Source organism: Hemitrygon akajei, chromosome 12, assembly GCF_048418815.1.
Source record: "Hemitrygon akajei chromosome 12, sHemAka1.3, whole genome shotgun sequence".
In the NCBI taxonomy this organism is placed as follows: Eukaryota; Metazoa; Chordata; class Chondrichthyes; order Myliobatiformes; family Dasyatidae; genus Hemitrygon; species Hemitrygon akajei.
This window is the reverse complement of record NC_133135.1, coordinates 20,847,174-20,860,964: the sequence shown is the minus strand read 5'-3', so window position 1 is coordinate 20,860,964 and position 13,791 is coordinate 20,847,174. Positions and strand designations below refer to the sequence as shown.

General features: G+C 36.6%; 1 protein-coding gene across 5 annotated transcripts in view; it reads left to right on the top strand.

Annotated features, from left to right (window-relative positions):
• LOC140736770 (ecotropic viral integration site 5 protein homolog) overlaps positions 1–13,791 on the top strand; it is a 270,604-nt gene that overhangs the window by 126,431 nt on the left and 130,382 nt on the right. For 3 of the 5 annotated variants that reach the window (XM_073062678.1, XM_073062679.1, XM_073062682.1), the window contains 8 exons: positions 4,468–4,593; positions 5,151–5,294; positions 5,407–5,496; positions 5,602–5,699; positions 6,055–6,115; positions 7,624–7,677; positions 10,873–10,905; positions 11,544–11,684. In XM_073062678.1, the coding sequence (XP_072918779.1) occupies positions 4,468–4,593; positions 5,151–5,294; positions 5,407–5,496; positions 5,602–5,699; positions 6,055–6,115; positions 7,624–7,677; positions 10,873–10,905; positions 11,544–11,684 (747 nt within the window). The remainder of the gene's footprint in view (positions 1–4,467; positions 4,594–5,150; positions 5,295–5,406; positions 5,497–5,601; positions 5,700–6,054; positions 6,116–7,623; positions 7,678–10,872; positions 10,906–11,543; positions 11,685–13,791) is intronic. The other 2 variants (XM_073062680.1, XM_073062681.1) reach the window with 2 other exon arrangements.

Sequence of the window (13,791 nt, the reverse complement as noted above, 5' to 3'; positions counted from 1 at the left end):
GGTAATCTCTAGATTGCTCCCAATACCATGTGTTAGTCAGGACAGGAATAGGATGATAGTACAGATGAATGAGTAGCTAAAGAAGTGGTGTAGGGGACAGGGGTTCAGATTTCTGGATCATTAGAATCTATAATGGGGGAACGTAGGACCTGTACAAAACAACAGGTGTCACCTGAACTTGAAGGGGTCTAATATCATATAACCATATAACAATTACAGCATGGAAACAAGCCATCTCGGCCCTTCTCAACCGTGCCGAGCGCTTACTCAATCTACCTTGAAGGCAGGTTTGTTGGAACTGTTGAGGAGGGTTTAATGCGATTTGGCAGGGGTATGGGAACTGGAGTGAGGGCTGAGGATAACCAAACAATAAATGTTGAGATTTCAGCTGAAGGAAACCATGCTGATTTTAATCCATTTTATCATTTGCCTTCAACCACTCCGAAACCTCATTCCTTATAATGGACTCCCAACAGCTTCCCAATCACTGGAGTCACTGACCTGTAATTTCTTCCCTTCTGCCTCCCTGCCTTCTTAAAGAGTGTAGTAACATTTGCAATTTTCCATTCCTCTGGAACCATTCCAGAATCTGCTGATTCTTGAAATATCACTACTATTGCCGACATAATCTCTCAGCAACCTCTTCAGTACTCTGTGGTGTAGTCCATCTGGTCCAGGTAACCTATCTACTTTCAGACTTGAATTGAATTTGAATCCACATTCATGAGGAGTAAAAATTTTTACATTACATCTCTATCTAAATGTGCAATATGCAATCATAGTTATTAGTAATAATTTAAAATTATTATAAACCTTTCAGCTTCTCAAGCACCTTCTCCTTAGTAATAGCAACTACACTCACTTCTGCCCCCTAATACTCTCAAACCTCTGGCATAGTGCTATTGTAGTGTTCTCGCACAGGTGTAAAAACTCTGAACTAAACACCAAGTATAATCCGGAGTCAATGAGGCGCGATCCCAGTAAGATTAACCGTTTACTGTTCACTCTTCCACATTAACATATGGTGAAAACTGTTGATAAAACAATACAAAATATATACAGTATTTGTTTCCTTCTTGGCATCACATTTACATCATAAATACTTGGAAAAATAAAACTACAACAAACTATATTACATTAAAATACGACATACAGTCAGAATCTACCTACGCCATCAACTGCTTTAAATACTTAAACACAAACTATCCGGTAACATTTTCAATAGGACAAGAAAATAACTTTATCAACCATCATTACTTTTAACAGAATCAGTGTTAACATTTTTACTTCAACATATCGATTATCTTATGAACTTACGGCATTGCTTCTATGATGTTTCTTAGTGCGTAGAAAGAAACTTTTCTCACGCTGATCCTGCATACACAAGCCCACTCCTTCCCGCTTCTCCAAACCGGTATTTTCCCATAAGACGCAGCGAAACCGGGTGTGATGTCATTGCATGCTGCGATACATCACAGACAACAAATTTACTTTCAACAGCCTTAACTTTAACTAGAAAATAATTACAAACAAATTACTAAAGTGAAAATGTAATAAAGCTAAACAAATGCCTTAAGGGCAACACAGCTATTGTCATCCTCAGTGAAGACTGATGGAAAATACTTACTCAGTTTGTCTGCCGTTTCTTTGTCCCCCATTACAATTTCTTCAGCAGCGTTTCCACAGTCCAATGTAAACTCTCTCCTCTCCTTTACTCTTTATGTAGCTAAAACATTTTTTGATATCCTCTTTGATATTATTGGCTAGCTTACTTTCATATTTCGTATTTTCTCTCCTTATGAGTTTTTGTTGCTTTCTGTTGGTTTTTAAAGCTTCCAAATCTTCTAACTCCTCTCTAATTTTTATTATATGTCCTCGCATTTGCTTTTATGTTGACTTTGAATTGTCAGCCACACTGTCTCAGCCTCAGAATCCTGCACCTTCTGAATTGCCCCCAGAAACTTCAGCTATTGTTGTCCTGCCTATCATTCCTTTCCCTTGTCCCCCTCCAATCAACTTTGGTGAGATCCTCTCTCATGCCTCACTAATTCCCTTTACTCCACTGTAATACTAATGCATCTGATTTTAGCTTCTGCCTCTCAAACTGCAGGGTAAATTCTATCATTTATGATCAGTATCCTCGTTGTTCTTTTACTTTAAACTCCCTAATCAAATCTACTTCAGTACAAAACCACCAAATCCAGGTTTGCATTTCTCCTAATGGGCTCAACCCCATGTTGCTCTCAAAATTTCCCCCTCTTGGCATCTACAGAAACCTGATTTTCCCAATCTACCTGCATATTGAAATTCTCCATGACAAGCGTAAGTTTGCACTTATTACATGCCTTTTCTATTTTCCAGTGAAATTTATATCCCACTTCTTGATTACTGTTTATGCACCTGTATACAATTCCCATCTGGGTCTTTTTAGCCTTGCAGTTTCTTAACTCTATTCAAGTAGATTTCACGTTTTCTGATCCTGTGTCACCTCTTTGTAAGGATTTGATTTTGTTTTTTTGTTACCAGCAGAACCACCCCACCTCTTGTACCTCCTGTTTGTCCTTTTGATACAATGTGCATCTTTGGATGTTAACTTTCCAACTCTCATCCTCAACTCAATGATGCCTACAATGTCATGCCTGCCAATCTCTTAACTGTGCTACAAGATCATCTGTATACTGTGTGCATCCAAATATAACACCTTTAGTCCTGTATTCATCAACCTGGCATTATTATTATTATTATTTCCTTTTTGTACTAGCATAGTTTGTTGTCTTCTGCACACTGGTTGCACGTCCAAATTTGTGCTATCTTTCATTGATACTGTTATGGTTATTATACTATAGACTTTGAGTGTGCCTACAAGAAAATGAATCTCAGGGTTGTATATGGAGACGTATGTGTACTTTGATAATAAATTTACTTTGACCTTTGAACTTTGGAATTTTTTGAGGAAATAACATGCAGGATAGACAAAGGAGAGTCGATGGATGTTGCTTACTTGGATTCTTAGAAAGCCTTTGACAAGATGCTGCACACAAGGCCATTTAACAAGATGAGCGCCCCTGGTATTACAGTAAAGTTTCTAGCATGAATAGAAGATTGGCTGATTGGCAGGAGGCAAAGAGTCAGAATAAAAGGTGAATATTCTGGTTGGCTGTGTTGACTGGAGGTGTTCTGCAGGCATCAGTATTGGGACTGCTTTTCATTATTATATGTCAATGACTTAGATGACAGGATTGTTGGCTTTATGGCAAAGTTTGCAGACGATACAAAGATAGATGAAGGACAGTTAGTGTTGAGGAAGCAGGGATTCTGCATATGCACTTGGACAGAGTGGGAGAATGGGGAATTAAGTAGCATAGTATAGGGAAGTGTGTGGTCATGCACTTTGGAAACAGGAATAAAGGTGTAGAGTTTTTCCTACATATGGAGAACATTTTAAAAAATTCAGAGATGCAAAGGGACTAGGAAGTCCTTGTGCAGGATTCCCTAACAGTTAAGTTGCAGGTTGAGTCAGTGGTAAGGAAGGTAAATGCAATGATAGCATTCATTTTAATAGGATTAGAGCAAGGATGTGATGCTGAGGTTTTAGAAGGCATTTGTTAGACTACATGTGGAGTATTGTGAACAGTTTTGTGCCCCCATTTAAGCAAAGATGTGCTGGCATCGGAGATGATTTAGAGGAGGATCACGAGAATGATTCCGGGAATAAAAAGATTAACGTATGAGGAGTGTTTGGCTCTGGTCCTGTACTTGCTGGAGTTTAGGAGAATGGGGTGGGGGGGTGGATCTCATTGAAACCTATCGAATATTGAAAGGCCTAGGTAGAGTGGATGCACAGAGGCTGTTTCCTATAGTGGGTAAGTATAGAACCAGAGGGCACAGCATCAGAATAGAAAGATATCCATTAATGACAGAGATGAGGAAAAATTTCTTAAGCCAGAAAGTAGGAATCTATACATTTCATTGCCAAGGAAGGGTATGGAGGCCAAGTCGTTGAGGATATTTAAAGTGGAGGTTGATAGGTTCTTGGTTAATCAGGGTGTCAAAGATTACAGGGAGAAGGCGGTAGAATGGAGTTAAGAGAGATTATCAGCCTTGATGGAATGGCGGAGGAGACTCAGTGGGCTGAGTGGCCTAGTTCTGTTCCTATGTCTTATGGTCTTGACATATTTTGCTGCAGTATTCCAGCTGAACACACCAGCAACCTGCAAGTTTAGATCAGAAGACTCCTCATTTTATACTCCATATCTTTTGTAATAACATCCAACAACTCCAATAGCTTTGTTAATTACTTGCTATATCTGCAAGCTAACTTTGTGTTTCATGTACTTGGAACACTAGATCCCTTGCAATCAATGTTGTGATTGATGTCTTACCGATAGTTATTGTTGAACCAATAAATTTGAATAATGATATTGAATCCTCCAAGTCTTAGTGCATATTTATTTTTTCCCTGTGAAGATGCCAGAGGAAGAAGCATTTTGTGTTTTTGTGAAGTTAATGCAAGACTATAGACTCCGAGAGCTATTCAAACCTAGTATGGCTGAGCTAGGCCTCTGTATGTACCAGTTTGAATGGATGATCCAGGTAAGCAGATAAATGGATATAGAAAATGTTGCTGTAAACTAACTAATTTTAATGCATCATTAAAATTGGATGTTTGGTGTTTTAATTCACTTATTTGAACCTATCAAAATTTAAGACTAATTTCCCCATTTATTTCTTGTTTGCCATGCCTTACATAATTGAGGATTTGCAATAACTGTATAAATTAATAGAATAAGGAAATAGTCCTCTAATCTATATCAGTTGTATTAATAGCTCACCTGTTGTCAAGAGATGAGTTTTCAAAAACCTATTTCTATCAAATTGGGAAATGTGGGAATTATTCATGATTAAATTTGCACTATTGTCCCATGTAAATTCCTTAAGGGTGTAGTGATTTCCTTTTTCTTATGAGCTACAGTACATTTACTTAATGCTTTACAGAGTGTTGTCGCAGTAGCATCAAAATAGAAATAATCGCAAACTGCTAATCCACCAGAAAAAGTTAGAGCAAAGTTCTTTTGCTACTATGTACTTGTTTGTGAAATTCTCCATACTACTTTATATTCTGTTAATTGCCTTGTTTTTTTTCTATACAGGAACAGCTACCAGAACTTTATGTGCACTTTCAATCCCAGAGTTTTCACACATCCATGTACTCTTCCTCCTGGTTCCTAACCATCTTTCTGACTACATTTCCATTACCAGTTGCCACAAGGTTATTTGATATTTTCATGTCAGAGGTAAGTGATTGCACATTAAATATAATTTACATTATTTTCTACTATTTACTACAGTAGTATGCTGAAAGAAATATTTCTGGTCATCATTGTTAAGATTTTGCCTTTTTTTTAGGGTCTGGAAATAGTTTTCCGTGTTGGCTTGGCTATACTACAATCTAATCAGGCAGAATTGATGCAGCTTGACATGGAGGGAATGTTACAGGTATGGAAGATGGTAACTTATTTCTCGTTTTACAAGAAAGTGTAACTTGCATATTTCTTGGAACAGTTTCATAGCATTTATTGGATCTTTACATTTTTTTGCCAGCATTTTCAAAAGACCATTCCACATCAGTTTGACAGTGGCCCTGACAAATTGATCCAAACAGCTTATCAAATTAAATACAATGCAAAGAAAATGAAGAAGTAAGTAATGGATGCAGTTCTATTTTATTTTAAAAATGTACATCAATCCCATTGTTACAAATTGGGCAGTCATTCAGAACTATCATTATTTATCACTACATCTACTTGCCTAAGTACATAAAACAATGTACAAAAACGGATAATTAGTCAAGTTTGCCACTTTATGCCTTCAAGGCTTACTTTGTTGTTATGAATATTACCATTAAATTGAATGTTCTTCATACCATATTAAAGGAATTAATTGAATACTACTGTATTAAATGAATTTCTTCTTTGAATAATAATGGCTTCTTTGACTTGCTTAAGATTGTGTACAATACATATATCACACACACATGACTCTACTTATTGTCAGGTTGGAAAAGGAATACACTACCATAAAAAATAAAGAGATGGAAGAACAAGTAGAAATTAAGGTAAGTGATAAAGTAGTCTCACAATCCCAGCTGTACCTTGATTTCCCAACTTCTGTACTTGATATCCTGACCAATGGCTGAAAGAAACCATATGTCACCTTCACTACCCTGTCTTCCTGTGATGATACTTTCAGGGAACTTTGTGTTTGTGCCCTGAAGGCTCTCTATTCTGCACTGCTCCTCAAGGGCCTTGTACATGTCCTGACCTAGTTTAACTTTGCAAAATACATCAGCTAGCACTTGTTTGAGTTAAATTTCATCTGTTATTCTTTTAACCATTTTCCCATTTAACCAAGAGCCCATTGTAATCTCAGATTACCATCTTCAGTGTCCACTCTACCAACAATTTTGCTGTCATCTTCATAGGGTGTGTCTTCAGATGTGTCTCTACCAAAGGAGGTGTGAGGTGCTCCTTTCCTGGGTAGCACCTGCTGAGCCCCCAGTCAGGGTCACGTGAAGCCAATGGAGCAGGTGGTGGATGGTCATATGAGCAGCTGGTGCATATCTCAAATCCTGGTTATGGGACCACTGATACCAGGCAGACAATCTCTGAAGGCTGTTGGTAATGGCTGGAGTCACCCATCTTGTAAAGACACTGACAAGAAGAAGGCAATGGCAAACCACTTCTTTAGAGCAAATTGCAAAGACTAATTATGGTCATGAAAAGACCATGATTGCCTTTGTCGTATATGGCATGTAATGAATGAATGAGCAAACTTAAAAAGCAAACACAAGGAAATCTGCAGATGCTGGAAATTCAAGCAACACATACAAAATGCCGGTGGAATACAGCAGGCCAGGCAGTATCTATAGGAAGAAGCACTGTCAATGTTTGGGGCCCGAAACATCAACAGTGCTTCTTCCTATAGATGCTGCCTGGCCTGCTGTGTTCCACCAGCATTTTGTGTGTGTTGAATGAACGAACTTGCTAATTGTACCATCTACTTTCAGATCCAAATCATTAATATATATGATAAGCAATGGGGAACACAGCACTGATTGATGTCGCCCACCACTGGTCACTGTTCTCCAATATGAAATAAGATTCCTTCTACTACTCTCTCCCTCCTGCTACCAAACTAATTTTGTATCTAATTGACTGGTTCAACTTGGATCCATGTAGTTGTCTGCCACCTGCCCTTGGTCACTTCTTCAATGGATTCAGTCAAATTTGTGAAACATTGTTTTCCATGCACAAAACCATGCTGTCCATAATCAGTCTTTGCCTTTCCAAATGCCTTCAGAATCCCCTCCATTAATGTTCCCAGTACTGAGGTTAGGCTTTCTCTTGCAGCCTTTTGTAAGTACTTCCCTTGTAGATGTTGCTGAAAGCCTACTTAACTCCTTAATCAAAAGTTATCACATTTTCAAATAGATAAAAGAACAATGATAGGTTTAAAAATAGAAATGGTACCCTTTCGGCGACTACTTTAATCTGGAGCTTTTCAACGTGATTGATTTATATTTTTAAAAAAGAAAAGTTATGCAGTATTTCTTCCTGCTTGTAGAGGTTACGCACAGAAAATCGATTGCTGAAGCAACGCATTGAAACATTGGAGAAGGTGAGTGCTATTAAATTAAGTTATAAAATTTTAATTACAAAAACCTAAATTACTGTGTTATTTCAAGTAAATGTTACTTGATTTACGAAGGTGTTTCACTTACTTCTCTGATCAAGGATGGTCGTCTAATAAAATAGTCTGGCTTCTTTACTAACAGTGCTTGGCTCAATGACATATTAACACCTAGCACAGAAGGACATGTGACTGAGGATTCAATAAAAGTATGATGGAAACAATCTGCTATTCTTTTGAAATGTATGGAGGAAAATAGTACATGCTATACAGATAACACTACTCCAATCTGTCCAGGAAAAAGGATGATATTTTGGGGCTTGTAAATGCAGATTCCATATTTGACAGCTCAATGTTTGGCAGGTCTACTGGGAGCCTTTATTTCTAACTGTTTGTTGATTTTGTGGGTAAGGGAGTGGGGACAGCGTTAGTACTCAAGACATGAAAGGTTGAATTACAGGTTTAGCTCTTATTAATCTGACATTATTTCTCGATGGCTTGCTTGATATTGAAAGCAAAGATGCATTGGATAAACTGGGGATTCATGACAATTTTTCTGCAAATCTCTGCTTTCATCCTGCTCAGTTCTTCACAGAGTAAATTATGGGCACAAGTTATGGGCATAAATTATGGGACATACTACTTATCAGAGTTATCATTCCAATGTCCTTTTTTGAGTCACTTTTTTTAACCAAGGGTTCCCAACGTAGGGTCTAGGGATTCCTTGCTTAATGGTATTGGTCCATGACATAAAAAAGGTTGGGCACCCCTGCTTTTTACTCATCTTTTAATCCTTCTATCAATTCATCATGTTGTACATGAATAAGTAAGGAGAAAACACTTTAATGAATCTTGCTGGTGGCTTCTCCTGATTTTTGCTTATGTGGCCAACCAGTATCAGAAATTCATTCAACTTATATTGAAATTGCTAATGGGGCTACTCTGCCATTTCGTTTTGACTGATATTATTTGTTCATATTAAATTGACTTGGTCTCTTTCTGTTCTGTCTAAAAATCATAATTTTTAATCAATTTTCAACAAAAAAATTGTAAGAGTTTTTATCCACTATCAATTTGAAACAAATAATTTGAATTAGTAGGCTTAGTGTGCTCTGAGCACCTTTTCCAAATTCTTATTTGGTTTGAGCATTTTGAATTTTCAGCACTGGTTAAATATGCCACTGGTATGGATTTAATACCTACATTTTTAAACTATTACATCTTTAACAAGGATTCATTTGTTCACTGTTGGTACAAAATTATGTACTACATTTGTACAATGCATAGTAAAATACTGAGCTTCCCTGCCAGAATTGAATATTAAAAAACGGAGAATTTAATAACAAACCCTTGGTGAGCTCTTATCCTGATTTTTGTGTTCCATTAAGCATATATAGGAAATTAATAAATGTGCTTCACTTAAAAAAAAATTTCCAGGTGAAATTTATTTTTTGCGATTTGGTGTAGCATCATCCTTAACTAAAATAAAACAGTCTCATTTGATAAATGGAAAATTAGTTTGTTATTGTCACATGTGAAAACTGTTGTACCGTTTTACAGTATTGTACAGTGAAAACTGTTTTGCATGCTATCCATCAGGTCATTTCATCACTCAATACGCTGATGTTCAAGGTACATTTATTATCAAAGTATGTATACAGTATACAACTTTGAGATTCATCTTCTTCAGACAGAAACAAAACAAAAAAAACCTTGGAAGCAATTCAAGGAAAAACATCAACACCCTCTCCCCCCACATACAAAAAAAAACAAATTTCGCAAACGTCATCAAAAAAATCAACTTGCCACGAGCAAAAAAGCAAACGGAAAGAAGAACATCAGTATCACACGTGCGCGCGCGCGCACACACACACACACACACACACAACTAAACAAATCATGCAAATGGCAACAAGAAAGAACTATCGAAAACAGAATGCAAAAACATAAAATTGAAAGAGTCCAATTGAACTACTGTCCAACCCATAAATCGCAGACCCAGAACTTTGTTACTGAGGAAATGAGAGACAGTTCGAATGCAGCGTATGTGATGAAATGATTTGCATGGATGGCATGCAGAACAATGTTCAGTAATAAACAAATTTACTATTTTACTTGTATTAGATAACTGCATGAGAGTCCTTTTCATGAGAGGTGTGATTTGTTATTCTTTATTGTGAAATGTTAGCTTTGGTCTGAATAATTGTACTCTGCTTCTTGGTTGCTATTAGAATATAATTATGCTTGTTGAATTATAGTCTGCACAATAAATTTTAAGTTGTGCATCCAAATCTACCCTTAAATTCATTCTGCATTACCTTCTTTAATTTTTCTAACTTTACTAAAATATTACGCAAAACCTATATATTTCTAACTTTTAAAGTTCTATTCTGCAAGTCATTCTTTTAAATGCCATTGATTTTATAGTATTAAGTTGATTTATGGTATTTTACTGCATTATAAGGTCTGTTCAAGTTGAATGCATTGAAATAGTAGTGTTGACATTTTGTTTGCATTTTTTGGTTGAATTGAAGTTTAGTTAAATACAAGTTTAAAAAAAGACATTTCTCTAAACAGCAGCATGATGGTTGTGTTCAGCTGAATGCTTCTTTGCTTTGGTTAGTTTTATAAGCTGCATTGGAAAATGGAGCACTAATGTGAGTACTAACGTGCAGTCGTCTGAGAGTTAATTAGAACAATTTAAACTCTTGAGGCAATAAAAAATATGACAAAACTTTAACATTCTGTAAACTTCAATTATAATTTTTTGAAGTATACATTTTCTAAAAACCCCTAACAATAGCATGGCTTCTTATTAATTATATATCTAGTGGCACAAACTGGAATGTGGCCCTGTGTATGACACAATAGACAATTTCTAGCTTTTTGCTTTGCAAATTTCAGTTCTTTAGTCTCTTAGTGTAACACCTCTGTGCTTTGCTAAATCGTGAAGTGGTGCAAGTTCTTACTCACTATTCATCTCCTTTCAGCACATATAATATGACATCTGAACTGTTTTAGTGGCAGAAAAGGCTGTTTTGAGGAGTAAAAGTGACAACACCTTCCATAATTTTCATGCAGTTTCTCTCCTGCCAGGTTTTACAGTTTTTTTTATCAAAGTTTCTTTTATGTTCATTGTTTTCCAATCTTTCTCTTATATCTGTCTGGATTTTTCCTTTATAGGAAAGTGCTTCTTTGGCAGATAGATTGATTCAGGTACAGTTTATCATCCTATCCATATTTTATAAAATGGATCAATACTGCATCCCTTGAGAGAAACTGTCATCTTATACTTTTGTTTACCGTTTCTTCCTGTTTTTTGCCCACAATTTTTATGTAATGATGTGTGTTTCTGGAAAAAGGTTGCTTTAAAAAATTGTTTAATTAAATTATTGTTACTTTACAATATTTTTTCAAATAATTGATAGTGAAGGGAAAAGAAGCGTAATCATAATGAAATCACTATCCTCTTTAAATTAAAATTTTACGTGAAACCAGTAAACACTTTAATGAATGACCATTCCAGATGCACATTCTTAAGTTTAAAAGAAAATATGTAATCTACATGAAGGAGTGTTTATAATTGTAATGCATGTTCAACTCCTCACTAACTCTAAGTTTTCTAATTCAATCAAGGCCATTAATTCTTACCACATGTATGTTAGCAGAATTGCATGTAGAAAATTTGGTAAGTGCTTTACATTGCTAAACAGTATCATTAGGCAAAAATCTTCAAACAATAAAATCTAATGTTTGTCCTCTGGGATGTATTACTAATCAACCAATGTAAATTCAAAAAACTTTTCACTACTCCCCCACACCAATCCTTATTCCCTGCACAATTGTGTCCTAAGGGACAAGTGACAAGGGCACAAGAGGCAGAGGAAAACTACCTCATTAAACGGGAGCTGGCCACCATTAAACAGCAGAGTGATGAGGCTAGTGCTAAGCTGGAGAAAGCTCAGAATGCCTTCAGGGAACTCCAAGAGCAACGGGTAAGGAGGCTGGCAGCATCATCTATTTCCTGTTCTTCATTGCTTTATTTGCACCTTTATTGTTCATGCCATCTTGTCTCATGTTCAGCACATTATTTTTGTGTTTGTTCAGTAAATGGACAGAATGCTTTGCACTTTATTTTTCCCTTTTCTTCCTAGGTCATTTTGTTTTTCAGGTTCTGTACTCAAGATAGATTAGAGTTTCTCTCAATTTGTGGTTTAGCATAAAATCCGTAATCTATAGTTTATATCCCAGCAGTCAATTACAGATCTGGATCAGCATGTGAACACTTGCGTTCAGAAATTATGGAGGATTCTTGCAATTTTCAAAGTTGTTTAAAATTTTAACATAGGGAGCCAGAGACTATAAGATGGAAATTATCAGTTGAAGTTTACAACAGCATAACTGAATGAGATAGTTGATTGTGGGATTGAATTTATACTGTTTGTGATTTATTTAACTTTGGCAAAATCTGCATAAGAAATAATATATTTAAAAGCAGGACATTAATAAATGATCAAAATAAATCTGGCAAAATAATCCAATGGTCATGAAAAGTTGGATGATGGAAAATCATTTTGCAATATTTCTGTACATGACAGCAGTTGCTGGCTTGGTTCCTGAGGAAGAGTTGTTTCTTATAGCCTTTTATAAAAATTTCATAGACAGAAGTAAGCAATTGGTGCACAGTTTAATTGCAAGATCCCTTCATTCAGAGACACACCAATATTCTTATTTATATATTTAAATGAATATTGATATCAGTGGCTGCTAACATTATTACAGCTGTCCTTTCAATTGAATTTACCATCACAGCTGATTTTCTGGGTATATTCAACCTAATTGTAAGACCAAAAGGGACATTCGAATTTTACTGCTGGATTTGCTAATGGGCCCAGTTACCTATATTTCAAACTGCCTTGGTGATTCTGCAAACATTTACTTGTACGTTGCTGGAATTCCCTTGTAACTTTAGTGAGCTCACTAAATGTTTAATTTCAACACTTCAGAATGTTGATACATGAACTGCCCTCCCAATCTTTTGCTGCTTTGCATATTTTGTATTCCCTTATTATTTAGGTGCAGGTTTCACTGGTGTTTTGAGTGACAACTTGAAATTGTGTTGTGCAGTGAGGCCTTAGTTACCAGATGCTGCATTGTCTTGAATTATAAATGGATGTTGTTACTGAGATGTGGAGGGAGTGAGGTCATCTGAAAAGCATTGAGATTTTAAAATCAGAGCCTAAATGAACCAGAAGCTAGAATGAGTTAGTAGTGGTATGATGAGGGACTTGCTATAGATTAAGCTTCATGGTGCATTGTTTTTAGGAAGTTGAACATAGGAGGCTGATCAACAAGGTACTGCCATTACTGGGAATGAACATATACGTGAATAATTTTCTAAAGCAGAAGATGTATCAGAACTTTGAGAGTTAAATAAGACAGCATTTTTTTTGGAAAATATCTTCAGCTATATGATAGTACGCCCTGCTTAGTAGCACAACAATATCAGCGCCAGACTCCGGAGTGAAGGTTCTTGAGTTCGAATCCAAGCCGGGTTGAGCGTCGAGTTTCGTAAACACAAGAATAGCTTGCTACGGAAACACTGTCATGACGGTACCCCGATCACTCCACGGCCGAGTTAAGGGCTATTCTATGTGATAGTGCAGCAGTTAGCACTCATAACTCCTAAGATCCAGGTTTGATCCTAACCCGATACTACCCGTTTGGAGTTTGCACTTTGTTCCTGTGAGCCTGTGCATTTGTCAGGTCTGCTGGTTTCTCACAGCTCCAAGATGTGATGACTGATTAATTACACCACCTCACTGGTGAACAGCAGAGGGGGATTGATGACCATGTGAATGAGAGTAAGTTGTAGGTTTACAGGGAAATTGTGTGTGTGTGTGTGTGTGTGTGTGTGTGTGTGTGTGTTGGAGTGGGACTGATGGAGGCTAACCTCGTTATATAATGAGGGAATACAGCACGAACCATTGTATAGGAAGAGCATTTTCATAAATTAGCATAATGAATGTTGACTCTCCAGCAAGTGAAAGTGAGCATTTGTGCATTAGTTTTACGTTGTTAAATTCCATATAGTACAATTTA